We start from the raw sequence: 17,592 nt of genomic DNA on the forward strand, positions 1-17,592 counted from the left end.
ACAATTACACCCCTAGTCCTTTGTACGAAGCTTAATATACATACAACACACTAATATCTAGTGTCCAGATCCTAATTACAGGAATGTTACAGCCTTCCCCCCTTAAGAAGAATCTCCTTACCAAGAGGATATGGCTGCAGCTCCCACATCGAGCTTGGCTCCAGATGGCGTTCAACCATCCTGGACGCTCCACTGCCCCTCGATTGAGTAGCCGAGCTACCCCACTTGGACATGGCGCCGCCGTCGTCGTCACCGTCGCCGCCACAGCAGTCTCCTGGAACCGTCCAGCGCCGTCAGCTGGGGAGAGGGGGAGCCGGCTCCGCCCAGAGGCAGCATGACGGCGGCCGTGCTCTACCACCCCGACCGACGCTCGCCCAGAGGCCCACCTGCACGCCGAGCTCAGACCGCCCTGCTCTGCCTGCCCGCACGCACTGGCCTCACGCCCGGGTCCGCCCACCCGCACTCCCTGGCCTCACACCACAGGCCACCTGCTCCGCCCGCCCGCACGTCGAGATCCGCCGCCCGCCCTGGCGTCCCGCCGAGATCCGCCACCCGCCGCGCTCCACCAGGCCGCCCGCCAAGCTCGGCCTGCCTGCCCGCAATGCTACACCGACCGACCCACCGCCGGCATCCGCGCTCGGTAGCCGCGGTCCGCTCACCCGGACGCTGCCCGCCCGCCGCCTGAACACCGCCCGCCGCTGTGTGGGAGTGGGGAATTTTGGGGAACGATTCGAAATGGCCAAGTTCAACTTCTGTTCAGGGATCATGTTATAATTAACAAACAATGATGTACAGAAAAAGGTCACAAAAAACCACTTCATATCGTCATTAAAACCATAACAGACGATCGGCTACTCTGGTTGACATTTTGTGACGACACCAGGCATCTCTATGTGACCAAAAGAAGAGAGTGGTCATAAATAGTTCAAGGGCTCATGAATTTATGACGACATAGATTTTATCATCATCTAATGTTACAATATATGACGATATTTGTCCTCGTCATGAGGACTTTTGTCATAAAAAATCATAATTCTTGTAGTGGGTGGTGATCCAAGTGCATGACGGCAAGGAGAGGGTTGTGTTCTACCTTAGCAGAAAGATGCTAGATGTGGAGACCAGGTACCCTGAGATTGAAAAGTTATGCCTGTGTTTGTCCTTTACCTGTACAAGGCTTCGTCATATCTTTCTATCTGCTGAAACGGTCGTCATCTGCAAATCGGACGTTATCAAGCACATGTATCGGCTCCTGTATTTAAAGGCCAACTCGGAACATGGATGTTTGCATTGTCAGAGTTCGATATCCGATACCAACCCACGAAGGCAGTCAAAGGGCAAGCGCTGGCAGATCTTATTGCAGAAAGGATCAATACTGACTTAGCAGCACTCTCCGTGCGCGCGTGGGCCATGTACTTTGATGGATCGGCTTGTGGAGATGGATGTGGCATAGGTATCCTGCTTGTGTCACCTCGGGGGGCAACAATCTAGCAGAATATGAAGTGGTACGTAAGGGTATGGAATTGCTTGTTGAGGCCAGAGCGGAAGCAGTAGAAAGTTTTGGGGATTCAAAGCCGGTGATTTCTCAGCTCACAGAGGAATACAGGTGTGAGAGCGAGTCGCTTTTCCCTTTATGGGAACAGAGTCTGGAGCTGATGGCCCAATTTAGGTACATAAATTTCTATTGGATACCAATGATGCAAAATTCAGAGGCCAATGATCTTGCACAGATGGCTTCAGGATACAAAGCTATGGCAGACGGAGCTAATCTTCAGGTATACCTGCTGGAACAAGATGACTGGAGAGCCGACATCTTTAATTACTTAAAGGATCCGGCTCGGGGGGCACCTAAGAGGATACGTTACAAGGCCATGAAGTACGTCCTAATAGGGGACGACATGTTCTACAGGACTTTAGAAGGATTGTTGCTCAAATGCTTGGGGCCGATTGAATCCAATCGGCTCTTACATGAGGTTCAAGAAGGCACTTGTGGGACTCACCAATCGGCTCATAAGATGAAGTGGCTGATTAGGCGATCGGGGTATTACTGGCCCACCATGCTTGAAGATTGTTTTAAATATTATAAAGGATGTCAGGCATGTCAGAGATTTGGGAAGATACAGATGGTGCTAGCATCAGTAATGAACCCTATCGTCAAACCATGGCCGTTCAGAGGCTGGGGTATGGACATGATCGGCAAAATTAATCCTCCATCCAGCAAAGGCCACCAGTTTATTTTGGCCATCACAGACTATTTTACCAAATGGGTGGAGGTTGTCCCTATGAAGTCAGTAGCATCTAAGGATGCCATTAATTTTGTTAAAGAACATGTCATTCACAGGCTCGGGATTCCTCAGACCATCATAATAGATGGAGGGTCAGTCTTCATATCAGAGGAGTTCAAAAAGTTTGCTACTGACATGGGCGTCAAGCTGATCAGCTCATCTCCATATTATGCTCAGGCGAATGGACAAGCTGAAGCATCCAATCAGAGCCTTGTCAAGTTGATCAAGAGAAAGATCGATGAGCATCCTAGGCGTTGGCATGAAGTCTTATCAGAGGCATTGTGGGCATACCGTATTTCATGCCACGGAGCAACAAAAACTTCTCCTTATCACCTGGTGTATGGATAGGAGGCTGTATTACCATGGGAGATTATGGCCGGCTCAAGACGCATAGAGTTCCAAAATGACCTAACAGTTGAAAAATATGTTGCTCTGATGAACGACAATATTGAGGACCTTACGGAGCTTAGACTTTGGTCACTTGAGAAGATCAAAGAAAATAAGACCAAGGTAGCCCTCGCGTACAACAAGAAAGTCAAGCCAAAAGAATTCAAAGTTGGAGATCTGGTTTGGGAAGCGGTGTTACCATTGGGGACTAAGGATGCAGCGTATGGCAAATGGTCTCCAAATTGGCATGGGCCTTATAGAGTTGATCAAGTCCTACCTGGGAACACGTATATGCTTGGGGAGTTAGATGGCGTCAAGTTTTTGGTGGTGGTCAATGGTCAACATCTCAAGAAATACTTCCCAAGTATGTGGGATGATGGGCAATAAAGCTGATGCTATGCATCAGGCTGTGAGCCGATACATTCAGTTGGCCTGTACAAGAGAAAGCCGATGCTACGCATCAAGCTATGAGCCGATACGTTCAGATGGCCCGTACAAGTGAAAGTCGTTGTTACGCATCAGGTTGGACACAAGAAAAGGAGGCCGACACGTTCAGTCGGCCCATATATAAAAAACACACACACATATTTTGTACCCAACGCATTGAGTTGGCCAAATAGCCGATGTATAACCATCGACTTTAGAATTTTAATTTTAGTGCATGCAGGTTTTGAATGACAACGGGCTACAAGAGGTGATTACAAAGTAGTCTACTGAAGGAACTCGTCGATGGCTGCGATAGCCTCAAGGCGGACGCGATCAGCTTCAGCAATCACTGCTTAATCATCCTTGTCCTCACCTGACACTATCTGCCGACTCAAAACGCTCAGCTCTGCGAGTTCTATCTTCAGCTAGGCAGTCAAGTCCTCTGCTTCTTGTTTGGAGCTGGCTATGAGGTTCTTCTCTTCCTGGATGCGCTGCTCGGTTGCCCGGACCTTTGCCTTGAGGTCTTCTAACTCCTTCTTCAGAAGTTGAAGCCTTTGAGAATGTGCAGAAGTGTCAGTCTTGGCGTCCAAAGCTGCCTTCTTCTTGTTAAGCAGTCGACACCTCTCGGCAATATCGGCTTTCAAGGGGGCATGTGAGCGACGGGCTTCAATCCTCTGTCGAGCCTTTTCTACCTTTGCCCAAAAGAAAGAGAGATGTCTAGTTGGCCAAAGCTTGATCTAAAGGTCTTCCGGGAGTTGGGGCTTGATCTCCTCAAGAATTCGCCTCACTCCGTCGGAATCCTAGACCAAAGCATCAATTGGAGCTGATAGCAGGCCCTTTATGCGGAGGAGTTGGCTACTGACACCGGTTGGTTTTGGCTAATGATCATCCATTTCGAGTATGGCTAAGCCGACGGATGCAGGGTCAAATGAGAGCAACTCCAAGAGGTTTAGACCCTGAAAGAAGATAGGAAATTAGTACAGCACAGGGAAAGGAAGATGCAAACGGCTCAGAGATATAATGTGTGGTAGAACCAACCTGAATTATACCGGCTCAAGTACGCGAGTCCACTCCAGAGGGCTCCAACGTGCTTCAAACGGTATAATCTCTTGGCCTGTCGGGTAACGTCCCGATAAACCACCGATACACAGGATCAAATAAGGTTACCTCACACGAAGGTGAGTCCAGAGATACAATCACCATCACATTTTACATCACAGAGAAAATTACGTTACAAGGGTTTCCAAAAGAGGTACGAAGATTTAAATTCAGAGAAAAGATTACAAGCTGTTAAAACTATGGTTTTTAGCAGCGGAAAACATATGCGATGATTTCAACTCGTCGTTAAGACGGATGTCATGCTAAGCCCGAGCACGACATCGCTCGATATCACCAGTGCTGGCCGGGGACGGATCCCATTCCACGGACCAACCTTCTGGAAGAACACAGGGCCAGGGCAAGGGAAGAGTAGGGTCTTCCAGACATTACCTGCAAGACATATAACTAGCAAGGCTGAGTATACTAATACTCAGCAAGGCTTACCCAGAATTGGGTATACTTAGCCCATAACTAGACTTATGTAGGCTTATAATGGTTCTGGGTTTAATTTCAGCTGAAAAGCAACTAAGAATAGATCCTTATTTTCAACTTTTAGCTTTCAAGCTCTATGTGATTATCCATTCTAGATAAGCACTTATAACTAAGCAAGCAAGGTAGAGTTCTTTATCTCAACCATCAGTATTACCCATCATATAGTTACTCTTGTTACTCTGTGTGATAAAGGGATTAAGCAGTCTCAATCTTCGTGAGAGGCGGACGATTCTGAATCGAATTTAACCTTGCAAGGTAAATCTAACTCACACGCTTGGAACATCCAACGACAGTCCCAAAGTAACCGTTTGCCTTTCATTCCGACTCGTGGATCAGAGCCACCACAAGCGACTGCAGGAACATACGCACATCACTCGTGCAGGACATACGTCTGTAGCGCGACTACAAAACCCGTATTCCTGGTTGCCCTTGCAACACGTATTTCCTCAGTCGAACATGAGTAACCAAAAGAAGCAAATCGAGTGGTGGGAGGTATGTCCACTCCTCGGGCCGATTGGCTACTAGGCTTACCGCTTACCATATTTCGCGGCATGTGGTTAGTACTTTCAAATGCTTAACCACCGCTAACACACGCTGCGACCTTAACAGATTCAACAACACAGACGGGGTATCACCTCAACCATGATACCACATAAAACTCCCGTCCGTCATCCTTATAGTGATTGCAGGAATATAAACATTACAATTCCTATATCGCGCGAGTGACAGGAAATCACCTGACTTCTACCGGCCCTATTAGCATAGCAGCTAGTCGGACTCAAGAGCTAGTATCCATCACATTGGTTCCTAGGGGAATGCAACTAGGGTTTCAAGCAATTCCTAAGAACTTAATGCATAGAATACGTAAATAGATATAGATTGCAGTGTAATAAAATAGTGGGTTATGTCCGGGGCTTGCCTTTACTGGCGGGGCTGGGGTTAGTCAAGTTAATAACGTCCGAACTTTGGTTCGGGCCTTCAGAGAATTCCCTGACGAAGTTCTCGGGATCTTCAGAATAACCTTCTTCTGGTTCCGGGATTAGCTGATAATTTCCGTCGGCGAGAGAGATCGAGTCTACATGATATGCAAGATGGAGTTCAATGGATGCACATACTTTCATTTCAATTTACGGTAAAGTTGCAATCCAATAGCTAATGCTCGAGAACTCATGGTATAAGAAACCTAAGTTTTGAATCATAAGCATTAACTCATGACTAAAGCATTAATTTAATTGAAAATAGAAATTAAGTATTCAAGTTTAAATTAAATTCAAATTTGAATGTGAACCCTAAGTAATTAGAGTTATAAAGTTTTGAAAACTTAAACACAGCTTATTGTGTATTTAAAAGATTTGATTAAAAGATCTAATTAGATAAGCTTCACTGAAAAGATTTAGTTAATTGTATTATAAACAAATTGAATTAATCCAAGATAAATATTAAAACATAAATTAGAGTTAAATTCAGATTTAGATTTGAATTTAAACTTTTTGAGTAAAGAATGTTATAAGATTTTGAATATTTAAAAATAGATTACTTCATAATTCATGATTAAGAGATCTAATTGATTAAAGTTTAAAAGGTATGCTTAGCAAATTTTTGCTCAAAATAATTTGAAATGGTTATCTTAAAAGAAATTAATTTATATCATGAATTTAGATTTGAAGATTTTATATCACTTTATATGTCATCTATAGAAATTTGTATATCAAAAATCATGATCACAAAGTTAACCTGTAAGGTAAAAATTGGAATTACGGATTGGATATTACATTTCCATGTCTTAGATTTAATATAGATTCAAAAATATTTTGTTTCATATCAAAGTTACTTAATAGAAGTTGTAGAGTTCAAAACCTAGTTTCAAACAAAACTGGTTTTGCAATTTTTGGAATTTCCTACAATTTTCTACTGAATTTACAAGCCAAAAGTACCACTCACATAAAATCACAAGCACCCATTTACTTTTATTCTAAATACAGTACAAACTATCTATTTTCACAGCATGGTCATAAAACAAAAGTGATAGAATTTGAAATGAAGATTCAAATACAACTGGTTTCACATTTTTTTTGAATTTTCTACGATTTTCTAGGAGTTTTCCAAGTTCAGCACATTGGAAAAGGGAAAGAAACGAAGATCTTTCATTTAGACCCTCGGAAGGAAATAAATTGTCGCAGACAAGCCCCCCTGCCATGGCCGGCCGGTACAAGCTCGACCGAGCTCAAATCCAAGGAGGAAGAAGCTCGGATGGCAAGAGGAAAAGGGGTGGGGAGCGAGAGGGCACCGAGACACACCCGATTGAGGCCTTAGCCGGGCTTGAGGCGGTCGGAACGGGGGCCGCCGGCGGGAGGCAGTAGGGCGGCGGCGGGGTGGCACTGGGAGCAGTGTTCCGGCGAGGGAGAGACGCAAAAGAATGGGGGCTTAGCATCAGGAGATCCCGGGGCAACTACTTATAGGAAGGAGAGGGTATGGGAGGGGCGCTAGGCCGATGGACCACGGCGGCGTGGAGGGAGAGGTACTGGTGGCGCCCAGGCGGCCGGTGGCGCGCGCGTGGCAGAGCAGGAAGGGGCCACGGAGGCGGGCTAAGGCGGCGGGCAGGGCTAGGGGCGGCGCACGAGGGTGAGAGGGCAAGGGGGAACTCACTGCCGGCTTGAATTCCGGGGAATTGCGGCGCCAGCACAGTAAAACAGGGGAGCAGAGAAGATTAACCAGAGGAAGAAGAAAGGTTGGAGACGACTGGACCAAAATGTAATTTTCCAAAATTCCAGGGACCTGTCTGTAAACCAGTGATAACTTTTAAGCTAGAGCTCAAAAGGAAAAGTGTTCAAAATGAAAGTTGTAAAACTTTTCAAGCTCTACAACTTTGTTTTAGGGTTTGAACTCCAAAACTCATGGTATGCAACTTGATTTTGAAACTTTGGACTAACTTTAAGTTTTATAAGATTTTGTCCTTGCTACATATTTACACACATAATTTTGGGCCTTAATGCAAGTTTTCAGAACTGTCATGATTACTTGCATTCTTATAATTTGGCCCCTAGTAACTTTTGAAGATTACTTTTGTAACTCATGCATTTTGCACAAAAGGACTCATATCCTTATAAAATTACACATAGGGTCTTATTTCTACAAATACATCCAATCTTATACAAATCAACACATGCCTTACATTTCATACCTATTATGGTACAATTTGACACCTAGGGTGTCACAGCCCTCCCCCCTAAAAAGAATCTCGTCCCGAGATTCGAAGACAAAAAGAATCAGACGATTAAGCTTGGGAATTGGCTTTGAAGGAAGTTTGGGAAATTTTGTTGAAGATAAGATTCTGTTTCCCAGGTTGCTTCTTCTTCGGTGTGGTGATCCCATAAAATCTTGTACATCTTAACTGTCTTTCTTCTGGTGACTCTTTCCTTGGTATCCAAAATTTGAATAGGTTGCTCGGTGTAAGACAGATCAGGCTCAATCTCAATGGCGGTGGTTTCAATGATCTCTGTAGGTACTTTAATACACTTCTTGAGTTGAGAGACATGGAAAACATCGTGAATGGCGGCCAATTGAGATGGAAGGCGGATTTTATAAGCCACTGGGCCACAGACTTTAAGAATCTCAAAGGGTCCAACATACCGTGGTGCTAATTTCCCTTTTATGCTGAAACGCTGGACACCTTTGGTAGGAGATACTCGGAGATAGACAAAATCTCCTACTTGGAACTGCAAAGGTTTCCTTCTTTTATCTGCATAGCTTTTCTGTCTAGACTGAGCTATTTTGAGATTGGCTTGAATAACCTTGACCTTATCTTCGGCTTCTACAACCAGATCGGGTCCGAAGATGTGGCGTTCACCGGTCTGAGACCAATTCAAAGGAGTTCGACATCTGCGACCGTATAACGCTTCAAAAGGAGCCATCTGAAGGCTAGATTGATAACTGTTGTTATAAGAGAATTCAGCCAAAGCAAGACATTTGTCCCAGCTTGTACCATAGTGGATAACACAAGCTCGGAGCATATCTTCAAGAATTTGGTTGACTCGCTCAGTCTGTCCATCAGTCTGGGGATGATATGCAGAGCTTCGAATTAGTTTAGTTCCAAGAGCTGACTGCAACTGTTCCCAGAAGCGTGCAATGAATTGGGGCCCTCGATCAGAAATAATGGTCTTAGGGATGCCATGCAACCGGACAATTTGATCTAGATAGACTTCGGCATACTTCTTAGTGGTGTAGATAGTACGCACAGGAAGAAAATGAGCGGTTTTAGTAAGTCTATCAATGATTACCCATATGGAGTCATGCTTCTGAGGGGTATTGGGAAGACCAACAATGAAATCCATACTGATGTCTTCCCATTTCCATGACGGAATGGGTAATGACTGAAGTGTACCAGATGCTTTGAGATGATTAGCTTTGACTCTCTGGCATGTATCACACTCGAATACATATTTAGCAATTTCTCTTTTCATTCTGGTCCACCAAAAATTCTGTCGTAGATCTTGATACATTTTGGTACTACCAGGATGAATAGAGAACTTGGACAGATGTGCTTCATCAAGGATTTGCTTGCGAAGCTGATGATCTTTAGGTACAACAATTCGATTGTTGAACCATAAAGTTCCTTGATGATCAGTGTGAAAACACTTATATTTAACTTCTCCCTGAGATAACTTTGATTTGATAATTTTGATACCCTCATTATGTAGTTGAGATTTGATAACTTTATCTCGAAGGGTATTCTCGATGGATAAATGATTCAGACTACCTTGAGGAATGATTTCTAAGTTGAGTTTCCTCATCTGATTGTAGAGAGTGTCATTGATGGTTGCTATAGACAAACAGTGACAACGTGCCTTGCGGCTAAGGGCATCTGCAACCACATTGGCCTTGCCAGGATGGTAGTGTACCTCAAGATCGTAGTCTTTAATCAATTCTAACCAACGCCTTTGCCTCATATTTAAGTCAGCTTGAGTGAAGATATACTTGAGGCTCTTATGGTCAGTGTAGATGTTACACTTAGCACCCATAAGATGATGTCTCCAGATCTTGAGAGCATGAATAACCGCTGCCAATTCAAGATCATGAGTTGGATAATTTTGCTCATGATTTCGAAGTGCTCTGGATGCGTAAGCGATGACTCGGTTGTTTTGCATAAGAACACAACCAAGGCCAGTTCCAGAGGCATCGCAATAGACATCAAAAGGCTGAGTATTATCCGGCTGAGCTAGTACTGGGGCGGTTGTCAAAAGTCTTCTCAAAGTGTGGAATGCTTCATCACACTTAGTATCCCAGCAGAACTTAACTTCTTTCTTCAGTAGCTCAGTCATTGGTTTAGCTATCTTGGAGAAGTCTGGAATGAATCAGCGATAATATCCTGCCAATCCAAGGAAACTCCGAATTTGATGAACTGAAGTTGGAGGTTTCCAGTCCATAACTTCTTGGACTTTAGTGGGATCAACCGATATGCCTTCACTAGAGATAGTGTGTCCCAAAAATTTCACACTATCTAGCCAGAATTCACATTTTGAGAATTTGGCATAAAGGCGATGATCTCGTAGTCGTTGAAGCACGACACGTAAATGATTAGCATGGTCTTCCTTGGTCTTGGAATATATCAGAATATCGTCGATGAAGACCACGACGAATTTGTCAAGCTCCGGCATAAAGACTGAATTCATAAGATACATGAAATATGCCGGTGCATTGGTAAGTCCAAATGACATAACCAGATATTCATAAAGTCCATATCTGGTTGAGAAGGCCGTTTTTGGAATGTCGCAAGGCCTAATCTTGATCTGATGATAACCAGAGCGTAAGTCAATTTTTGAGAAGACCTTAGCTCCAGCTAACTAATCAAACAATATGTCAATGCGGGGAAGAGGATATTTGTTTTTAATGGTAACCGCATTGAGTGGTCGATAGTCGACACATAGCCTTAGGCTATTGTCTTTCTTCTTTACGAAGAGAGCAGGACAACCCCAAGGTGACGCACTTGGGCGTATGAAACCTTTATCAAGGAGATCTTGGAGTTGGATTTTCAATTCAGCCAATTCATTTGGAGGCATGCGATACGGCCTCTTCGAGATAGGAGCTGTGCCTGGTTGGAGTTCAATAATAAACTCAATATCTCTGTCAGGTGGCATTCCAGGCAAGTCGTCCGGAAAGACATCGGGATATTCACAGACTACTGGGATATCTTTTACTTTGACGTCTGTGATGGCATAAGTGCAAGAGTGCAAATACTCTTGCTGAGGCAGATAGAGGATAACAACTTCTTGATGTGGTGAGTTAATCTCAATAACTCGGGATGAGATGTCTAACAGTACTCCATGTTCTGTCATCCAATTTGTCCCGAGTATCACATCAATACCCTCTAGATTTAGCAGTACTAAATCAGTCTTGATTAGTTTACTGCCGAACTGAATTGGTACGCTTCTAATCATTTGATTAGAAGTAATCTTCCCTCCAGGAGTAGAAATCATGTATGATCCTTGGGTAGGACAAGGATCAAGTCTTATTCGGGTACTGCAGTTGTTACTAATGAAACTATGAGTTGCTCCTGAATCAAATAATGTAACAACTGGTTTGTGGTGTATCGAAAATGTACCCGACATGATAGGAGCTCCATCCGGAAGTTCTGCAAGGGTAGTAAAATTGATTTGTCCTTGCCGGACTTGCATCATCGGCCTCTTACCCTTGTTCTGATCATTCTGACTGGAATTCTAACCTTGATTAGATCTCTTGAGTTGCGGACAATTTCTAAGGAGATGATCCGCACTTCCACACTTTAAACAGCAATGAGGGTTGCTTTTCTGTCGAGCTTGTTGAATATTCGGCCGTGGGCCAAATTGTTGTGGTTGTTGTAGAAGTACAGGAGGTTGATACTCTTCTTGCTGTTGAGGCGGCCTAAGAACCAGTCTACCGATCAGAGCATTTTGTGGTGGTGCTTCAGGCAATACGTTCTGATCAAACTGATACCACGAGGGTTGAACGCTCGTGGATCCAGTGGAGACCTTACGCTTCTTTTCGGCACGGTGTGCCATAATGCAATCCTCCTGAGTTAGTGCCATGTTGACTAACTCACTGAAAGTATTCGCCTTGACAAGATTCAGATGTTCTTTGAGCTTAGTATCCAAACCTCGACGAAAACGATCTTGCTTCTTGGCATCATTATCAGCATGATAGCCCGCATACTGACACAGGTGATTAAAAGCCTGTGCATACTGCAGTACGGTGCGGGTGCCTTGAGTAAGTGCCAAGAACTCATTCAGTCTCCGTTCCACCAGCCCTTTAGGTATATGATGTGCCCTAAAGGCATTCCAGAACTCTTCCCAGGAGATAGCATGGCCATCAGTTTGCATAGCACAATAATTATCCCACCAAATACGGGCAGCTCCGTGCAATTGTTGGGCAGCAAAATGAGCCTTGTTGGAGTCCGCACATGGAATCGTAAGAAGGGCAAACTTAGATTCAATGGTGCGGAGCCAAGCATCGGCATCCAAGGGTTCCTCCGCTTTGCTGAACAGCGGGGGCTGAGTACTGAGGAAATCTTGATAAGTTGCCACCTGAGGTTCGTCACAACCTCGTGACTGCTGGTGTTGCTGATTCTTCTGTGCTTGTACCAATAGATTGAGAAGTTCGGTTTGCCGAGCCATAACCTCGGCTAGATGTGAAAGTGATAGGGATGGTTGTTGGGAATTGCTGGACTGATCGGCCCGGAAACCTTCCGGGGTTCCACGAGTGACTCCAACCATCTGAAACAAGGATTCGGATGATGAAATTCATTTACCCTGCTAAAGACTTACAGGGCAAATAGGACGAGACAATGGATTCTGATATAGCAAGGGCTGGAAAGCAAGAAGATACTTAAGAGACTTAACTAACACTACCACAAGAATCCCGCTAACCCTACCAAAGATCAACAACCTACCACATCTCCTTAAAAGAACCAAAACACACATTGCATTCATGTATTTGATGATGAGTTATGCATGCACATTCTACTCGTCCTCACAAACCAAAAACAACTGCCGAATATCTTCGGACTTACGTGGTTAGTTTCGGTGGCATAATACATACGTCTCTCACTATTAACTAGTCGATAAACCCTATCCGTCCTAGTTTCGTATTCGTGGTTAGTGTACCTGCAGAAAACCACAATATATATAACCAATGAACCTTTCATGCCAGCATGTCATGAAAGCGTTCCCATTCATTACTGTTCACTATAGAAACAGCATCTGTACAATTACCGCCGTACAGACAACGTTAACATACGTTATCGAGATAACGTATTCACGGGGGTACCGCAAAATGCGGGGATATGAACAGCGATCGCCATATCCTGCGCCGAACCATATACTCCCAATGTAGTCAACCGAGGTTGGTACATTGGCAGCATCTCAAGTAGGCCACTGCTTGAGAAACAGCGTTCGGTTCGCATCACGACAGGATGGCCAAGCTCCCTCAGTTGGCTGAGGATCCTTACCTCCTTACCTCACGATCGAAGATGTCGTTACAGAAAGTAAGGTTGGGTTGTGCATGAATTTAAGTTTTGATAGAAAAGTAATGCTGGTAGTTAGGATTATATACATATATATAGCCACCTCTATTTCCCTTATAAACATTACCCTAGGGCTTTACGTACTAAGCACAAACCTTAACGAATCCAACGTGACTTTGCCAAACATTTTATTGGTCATGCTTTTATACTGAAAGAATTTTTAAGGCAAAATGTACCTCCAGGGTAACCTTATAGCTCTGATACCAGCTGTGGTAGAACCAACCTGAATTATACCGGCTCAAGTACGCGAGTCCACTCCAGAGGGCTCCAACGTGCTTCAAACGGTATAATCCCTTGGCCTGTCGGGTAACGTCCCGATAAACCACCGATACACAGGATCAAATAAGGTTACCTCACACGAAGGTGAGTCCAGAGATACAATCACCATCACATTTTACATCACAGAGAAAATTACGTTACAAGGGTTTCCAAAAGAGGTACGAAGATTTAAATTCAGAGAAAAGATTACAAGCTGTTAAAACTATGGTTTTTAGCAGCGGAAAACATATGCGATGATTTCAACTCGTCGTTAAGACGGATGTCATGCTAAGCCCGAGCACGACATCGCTCGATATCACCAGTGCTGGCCGGGGACGGATCCCATTCCACGGACCAACCTTCTGGAAGAACACAGGGCCAGGGCAAGGGAAGAGTAGGGTCTTCCAGACATTACCTGCAAGACATATAACTAGCAAGGCTGAGTATACTAATACTCAGCAAGGCTTACCCGGAATTGGGTATACTTAGCCCATAACTAGACTTATGTAGGCTTATAATGGTTCTGGGTTTAATTTCAGCTGAAAAGCAACTAAGAATAGATCCTTATTTTCAACTTTTAGCTTTCAAGCTCTATGTGATTATCCATTCTAGATAAGCACTTATAACTAAGCAAGCAAGGTAGAGTTCTTTATCTCAACCATCAGTATTACCCATCATATAGTTACTCTTGTTACTCTGTGTGATAAAGGGATTAAGCAGTCTCAATCTTCGTGAGAGGCGGACGATTCTGAATCGAATTTAACCTTGCAAGGTAAATCTAACTCACACGCTTGGAACATCCAACGACAGTCCCAAAGCAACCGTTTGCCTTTCATTCCGACTCGTGGATCAGAGCCACCACAAGCGACTGCAGGAACATACGCACATCACTCGTGCAGGACATACGTCTGTAGCGCGACTACAAAACCCGTATTCCTGGTTGCCCTTGCAACACGTATTTCCTCAGTCGAACATGAGTAACCAAAAGAAGCAAATCGAGTGGTGGGAGGTATGTCCACTCCTCGGGCCGATTGGCTACTAGGCTTACCGCTTACCATATTTCGCGGCATGTGGTTAGTACTTTCAAATGCTTAACCACCGCTAACACACGCTGCGACCTTAACAGATTCAACAACACAGACGGGGTATCACCTCAACCATGATACCACATAAAACTCCCGTCCGTCATCCTTATAGTGATTGCAGGAATATAAACATTACAATTCCTATATCGCGCGAGTGACAGGAAATCACCCGACTTCTACCGGCCCTATTAGCATAGTAGCTAGTCGGACTCAAGAGCTAGTATCCATCACATTGGTTCCTAGGGGAATGCAACTAGGGTTTCAAGCAATTCCTAAGAACTTAATGCATAGAATACGTAAATAGATATAGATTGCAGTGTAATAAAATAGTGGGTTATGTCCGGGGCTTGCCTTTACTGGCGGGGCTGGGGTTAGTCAAGTTAATAACGTCCGAACTTTGGTTCGGGCCTTCAGAGAATTCCCTGACGAAGTTCTCGGGATCTTCAGAATAACCTTCTTCTGGTTCCGGGATTAGCTGATAATTTCCGTCGGCGAGAGAGATCGAGTCTACATGATATGCAAGATGGAGTTCAATGGATGCACATACTTTCATTTCAATTTACGGTAAAGTTGCAATCCAATAGCTAATGCTCGAGAACTCATGGTATAAGAAACCTAAGTTTTGAATCATAAGCATTAACTCATGACTAAAGCATTAATTTAATTGAAAATAGAAATTAAGTATTCAAGTTTAAATTAAATTCAAATTTGAATGTGAACCCTAAGTAATTAGAGTTATAAAGTTTTGAAAACTTAAACACAGCTTATTGTGTATTTAAAAGATTTGATTAAAAGATCTAATTAGATAAGCTTCACTGAAAAGATTTAGTTAATTGTATTATAAACAAATTGAATTAATCCAAGATAAATATTAAAACATAAATTAGAGTTAAATTCAGATTTAGATTTGAATTTAAACTTTTTGAGTAAAGAATGTTATAAGATTTTGAATATTTAAAAATAGATTACTTCATAATTCATGATTAAGAGATCTAATTGATTAAAGTTTAAAAGGTATGCTTAGCAAATTTTTGCTCAAAATAATTTGAAATGGTTATCTTAAAAGAAATTAATTTATATCATGAATTTAGATTTGAAGATTTTATATCACTTTATATGTCATCTATAGAAATTTGTATATCAAAAATCATGATCACAAAGTTAACCTGTAAGGTAAAAATTGGAATTACGGATTGGATATTACATTTCCATGTCTTAGATTCAATATAGATTCAAAAATATTTTGTTTCATATCAAAGTTACTTAATAGAAGTTGTAGAGTTCAAAACCTAGTTTCAAACAAAACTGGTTTTGCAATTTTTGGAATTTCCTACAATTTTCTACTGAATTTACAAGCCAAAAGTACCACTCACATAAAATCACAAGCACCCATTTACTTTTATTCTAAATACAGTACAAACTATCTATTTTCACAGCATGGTCATAAAACAAAAGTGATAGAATTTGAAATGAAGATTCAAATACAACTGGTTTCACATTTTTTTGAATTTTCTACGATTTTCTAGGAGTTTTCCAAGTTCAGCACATTGGAAAAGGGAAAGAAACGAAGATCTTTCATTTAGACCCTCGGAAGGAAATAAATTGTCGCAGACAAGCCCCCCTGCCATGGCCGGCCGGTACAAGCTCGACCGAGCTCAAATCCAAGGAGGAAGAAGCTCGGATGGCAAGAGGAAAAGGGGTGGGGAGCGAGAGGGCACCGAGACACACCCGATTGAGGCCTTAGCCGGGCTTGAGGCGGTCGGAACGGGGGCCGCCGGCGGGAGGCAGTAGGGCGGCGGCGGGGTGGCACTGGGAGCAGTGTTCCGGCGAGGGAGAGACGCAAAAGAATGGGGGCTTAGCATCAGGAGATCCCGGGGCAACTACTTATAGGAAGGAGAGGGTATGGGAGGGGCGCTAGGCCAATGGACCACGGCGGCGTGGAGGGAGAGGTACTGGTGGCGCCCAGGCGGCCGGTGGCGCGCGCGTGGCAGAGCAGGAAGGGGCCACGGAGGCGGGCTAAGGCGGCGGGCAGGGCTAGGGGCGGCGCACGAGGGTGAGAGGGCAAGGGGGAACTCACTGCCGGCTTGAATTCCGGGGAATTGCGGCGCCAGCACAGTAAAACAGGGGAGCAGAGAAGATTAACCAGAGGAAGAAGAAAGGTTGGAGATGACTGGACCAAAATGTAATTTTCCAAAATTCCAGGGACCTGTCTGTAAACCAGTGATAACTTTTAAGCTAGAGCTCAAAAGGAAAAGTGTTCAAAATGAAAGTTGTAAAACTTTTCAAGCTCTACAACTTTGTTTTAGGGTTTGAACTCCAAAACTCATGGTATGCAACTTGATTTTGAAACTTTGGACTAACTTTAAGTTTTATAAGATTTTGTCCTTGCTACATATTTACACACATAATTTTGGGCCTTAATGCAAGTTTTCAGAACTGTCATGATTACTTGCATTCTTATAATTTGGCCCCTAGTAACTTTTGAAGATTACTTTTGTAACTCATGCATTTTGCACAAAAGGACTCATATCCTTATAAAATTACACATAGGGTCTTATTTCTACAAATACATCCAATCTTATACAAATCAACACATGCCTTACATTTCATACCTATTATGGTACAATTTGACACCTAGGGTGTCACATAATGCAACTTTTCTAGAGAAGGATTGATAGCCGATGAGGTGACGATCAGCTCCTGTAGATGCACCCTTTCTGGAGAAGAATTGATAGTCGATGAGGTGACGATCGACTCCTGCAGCTCCTGAAGATTGACCAGAGTGTCGACTGTTGTTGCAAGATTCTCTGGAGTTTCCGGGATCGGATCCTGGAGGTTGACCAAGAGGATGACTACTGCCACAGGATTCTCTAGAGCCTCTGGGTTTGGGTCTTCTTGGCGCGCTTGCTCTTCCCCGCTGGAAATATCCACGATATCAGCCTGCAAGCAAGGAAAGAGCAATTGAGTCGAAATATACATGTTCAAAGGACCAATTATAAAGGGACAATCC

At 43.6% G+C, this 17,592-nt stretch overlaps 1 protein-coding gene across 1 annotated transcript; it reads left to right on the plus strand.

The window, feature by feature from the left end:
- Positions 1-231: 231 nt before the first annotated feature.
- On the plus strand, positions 232-774 carry LOC112878614 (proline-rich receptor-like protein kinase PERK2). Its single transcript, XM_025942858.1, has one exon. The coding sequence runs from the start codon at positions 232-234 to the stop codon at positions 772-774; it is 543 nt and encodes a 180-aa protein (XP_025798643.1).
- Positions 775-17,592: the final 16,818 nt, after the last annotated feature.

Source organism: Panicum hallii, unplaced genomic scaffold (assembly GCF_002211085.1).
Source record: "Panicum hallii strain FIL2 unplaced genomic scaffold, PHallii_v3.1 scaffold_81, whole genome shotgun sequence".
Classification (NCBI taxonomy): Eukaryota; Viridiplantae; Streptophyta; class Magnoliopsida; order Poales; family Poaceae; genus Panicum; species Panicum hallii.

Bases quoted from the DNA above. Each gene is read 5' to 3' on its own strand.
- LOC112878614 (XM_025942858.1), top strand. From the start codon at position 232: ATGGCGCCGCCGTCGTCGTCACCGTCGCCGCCACAGCAGTCTCCTGGA.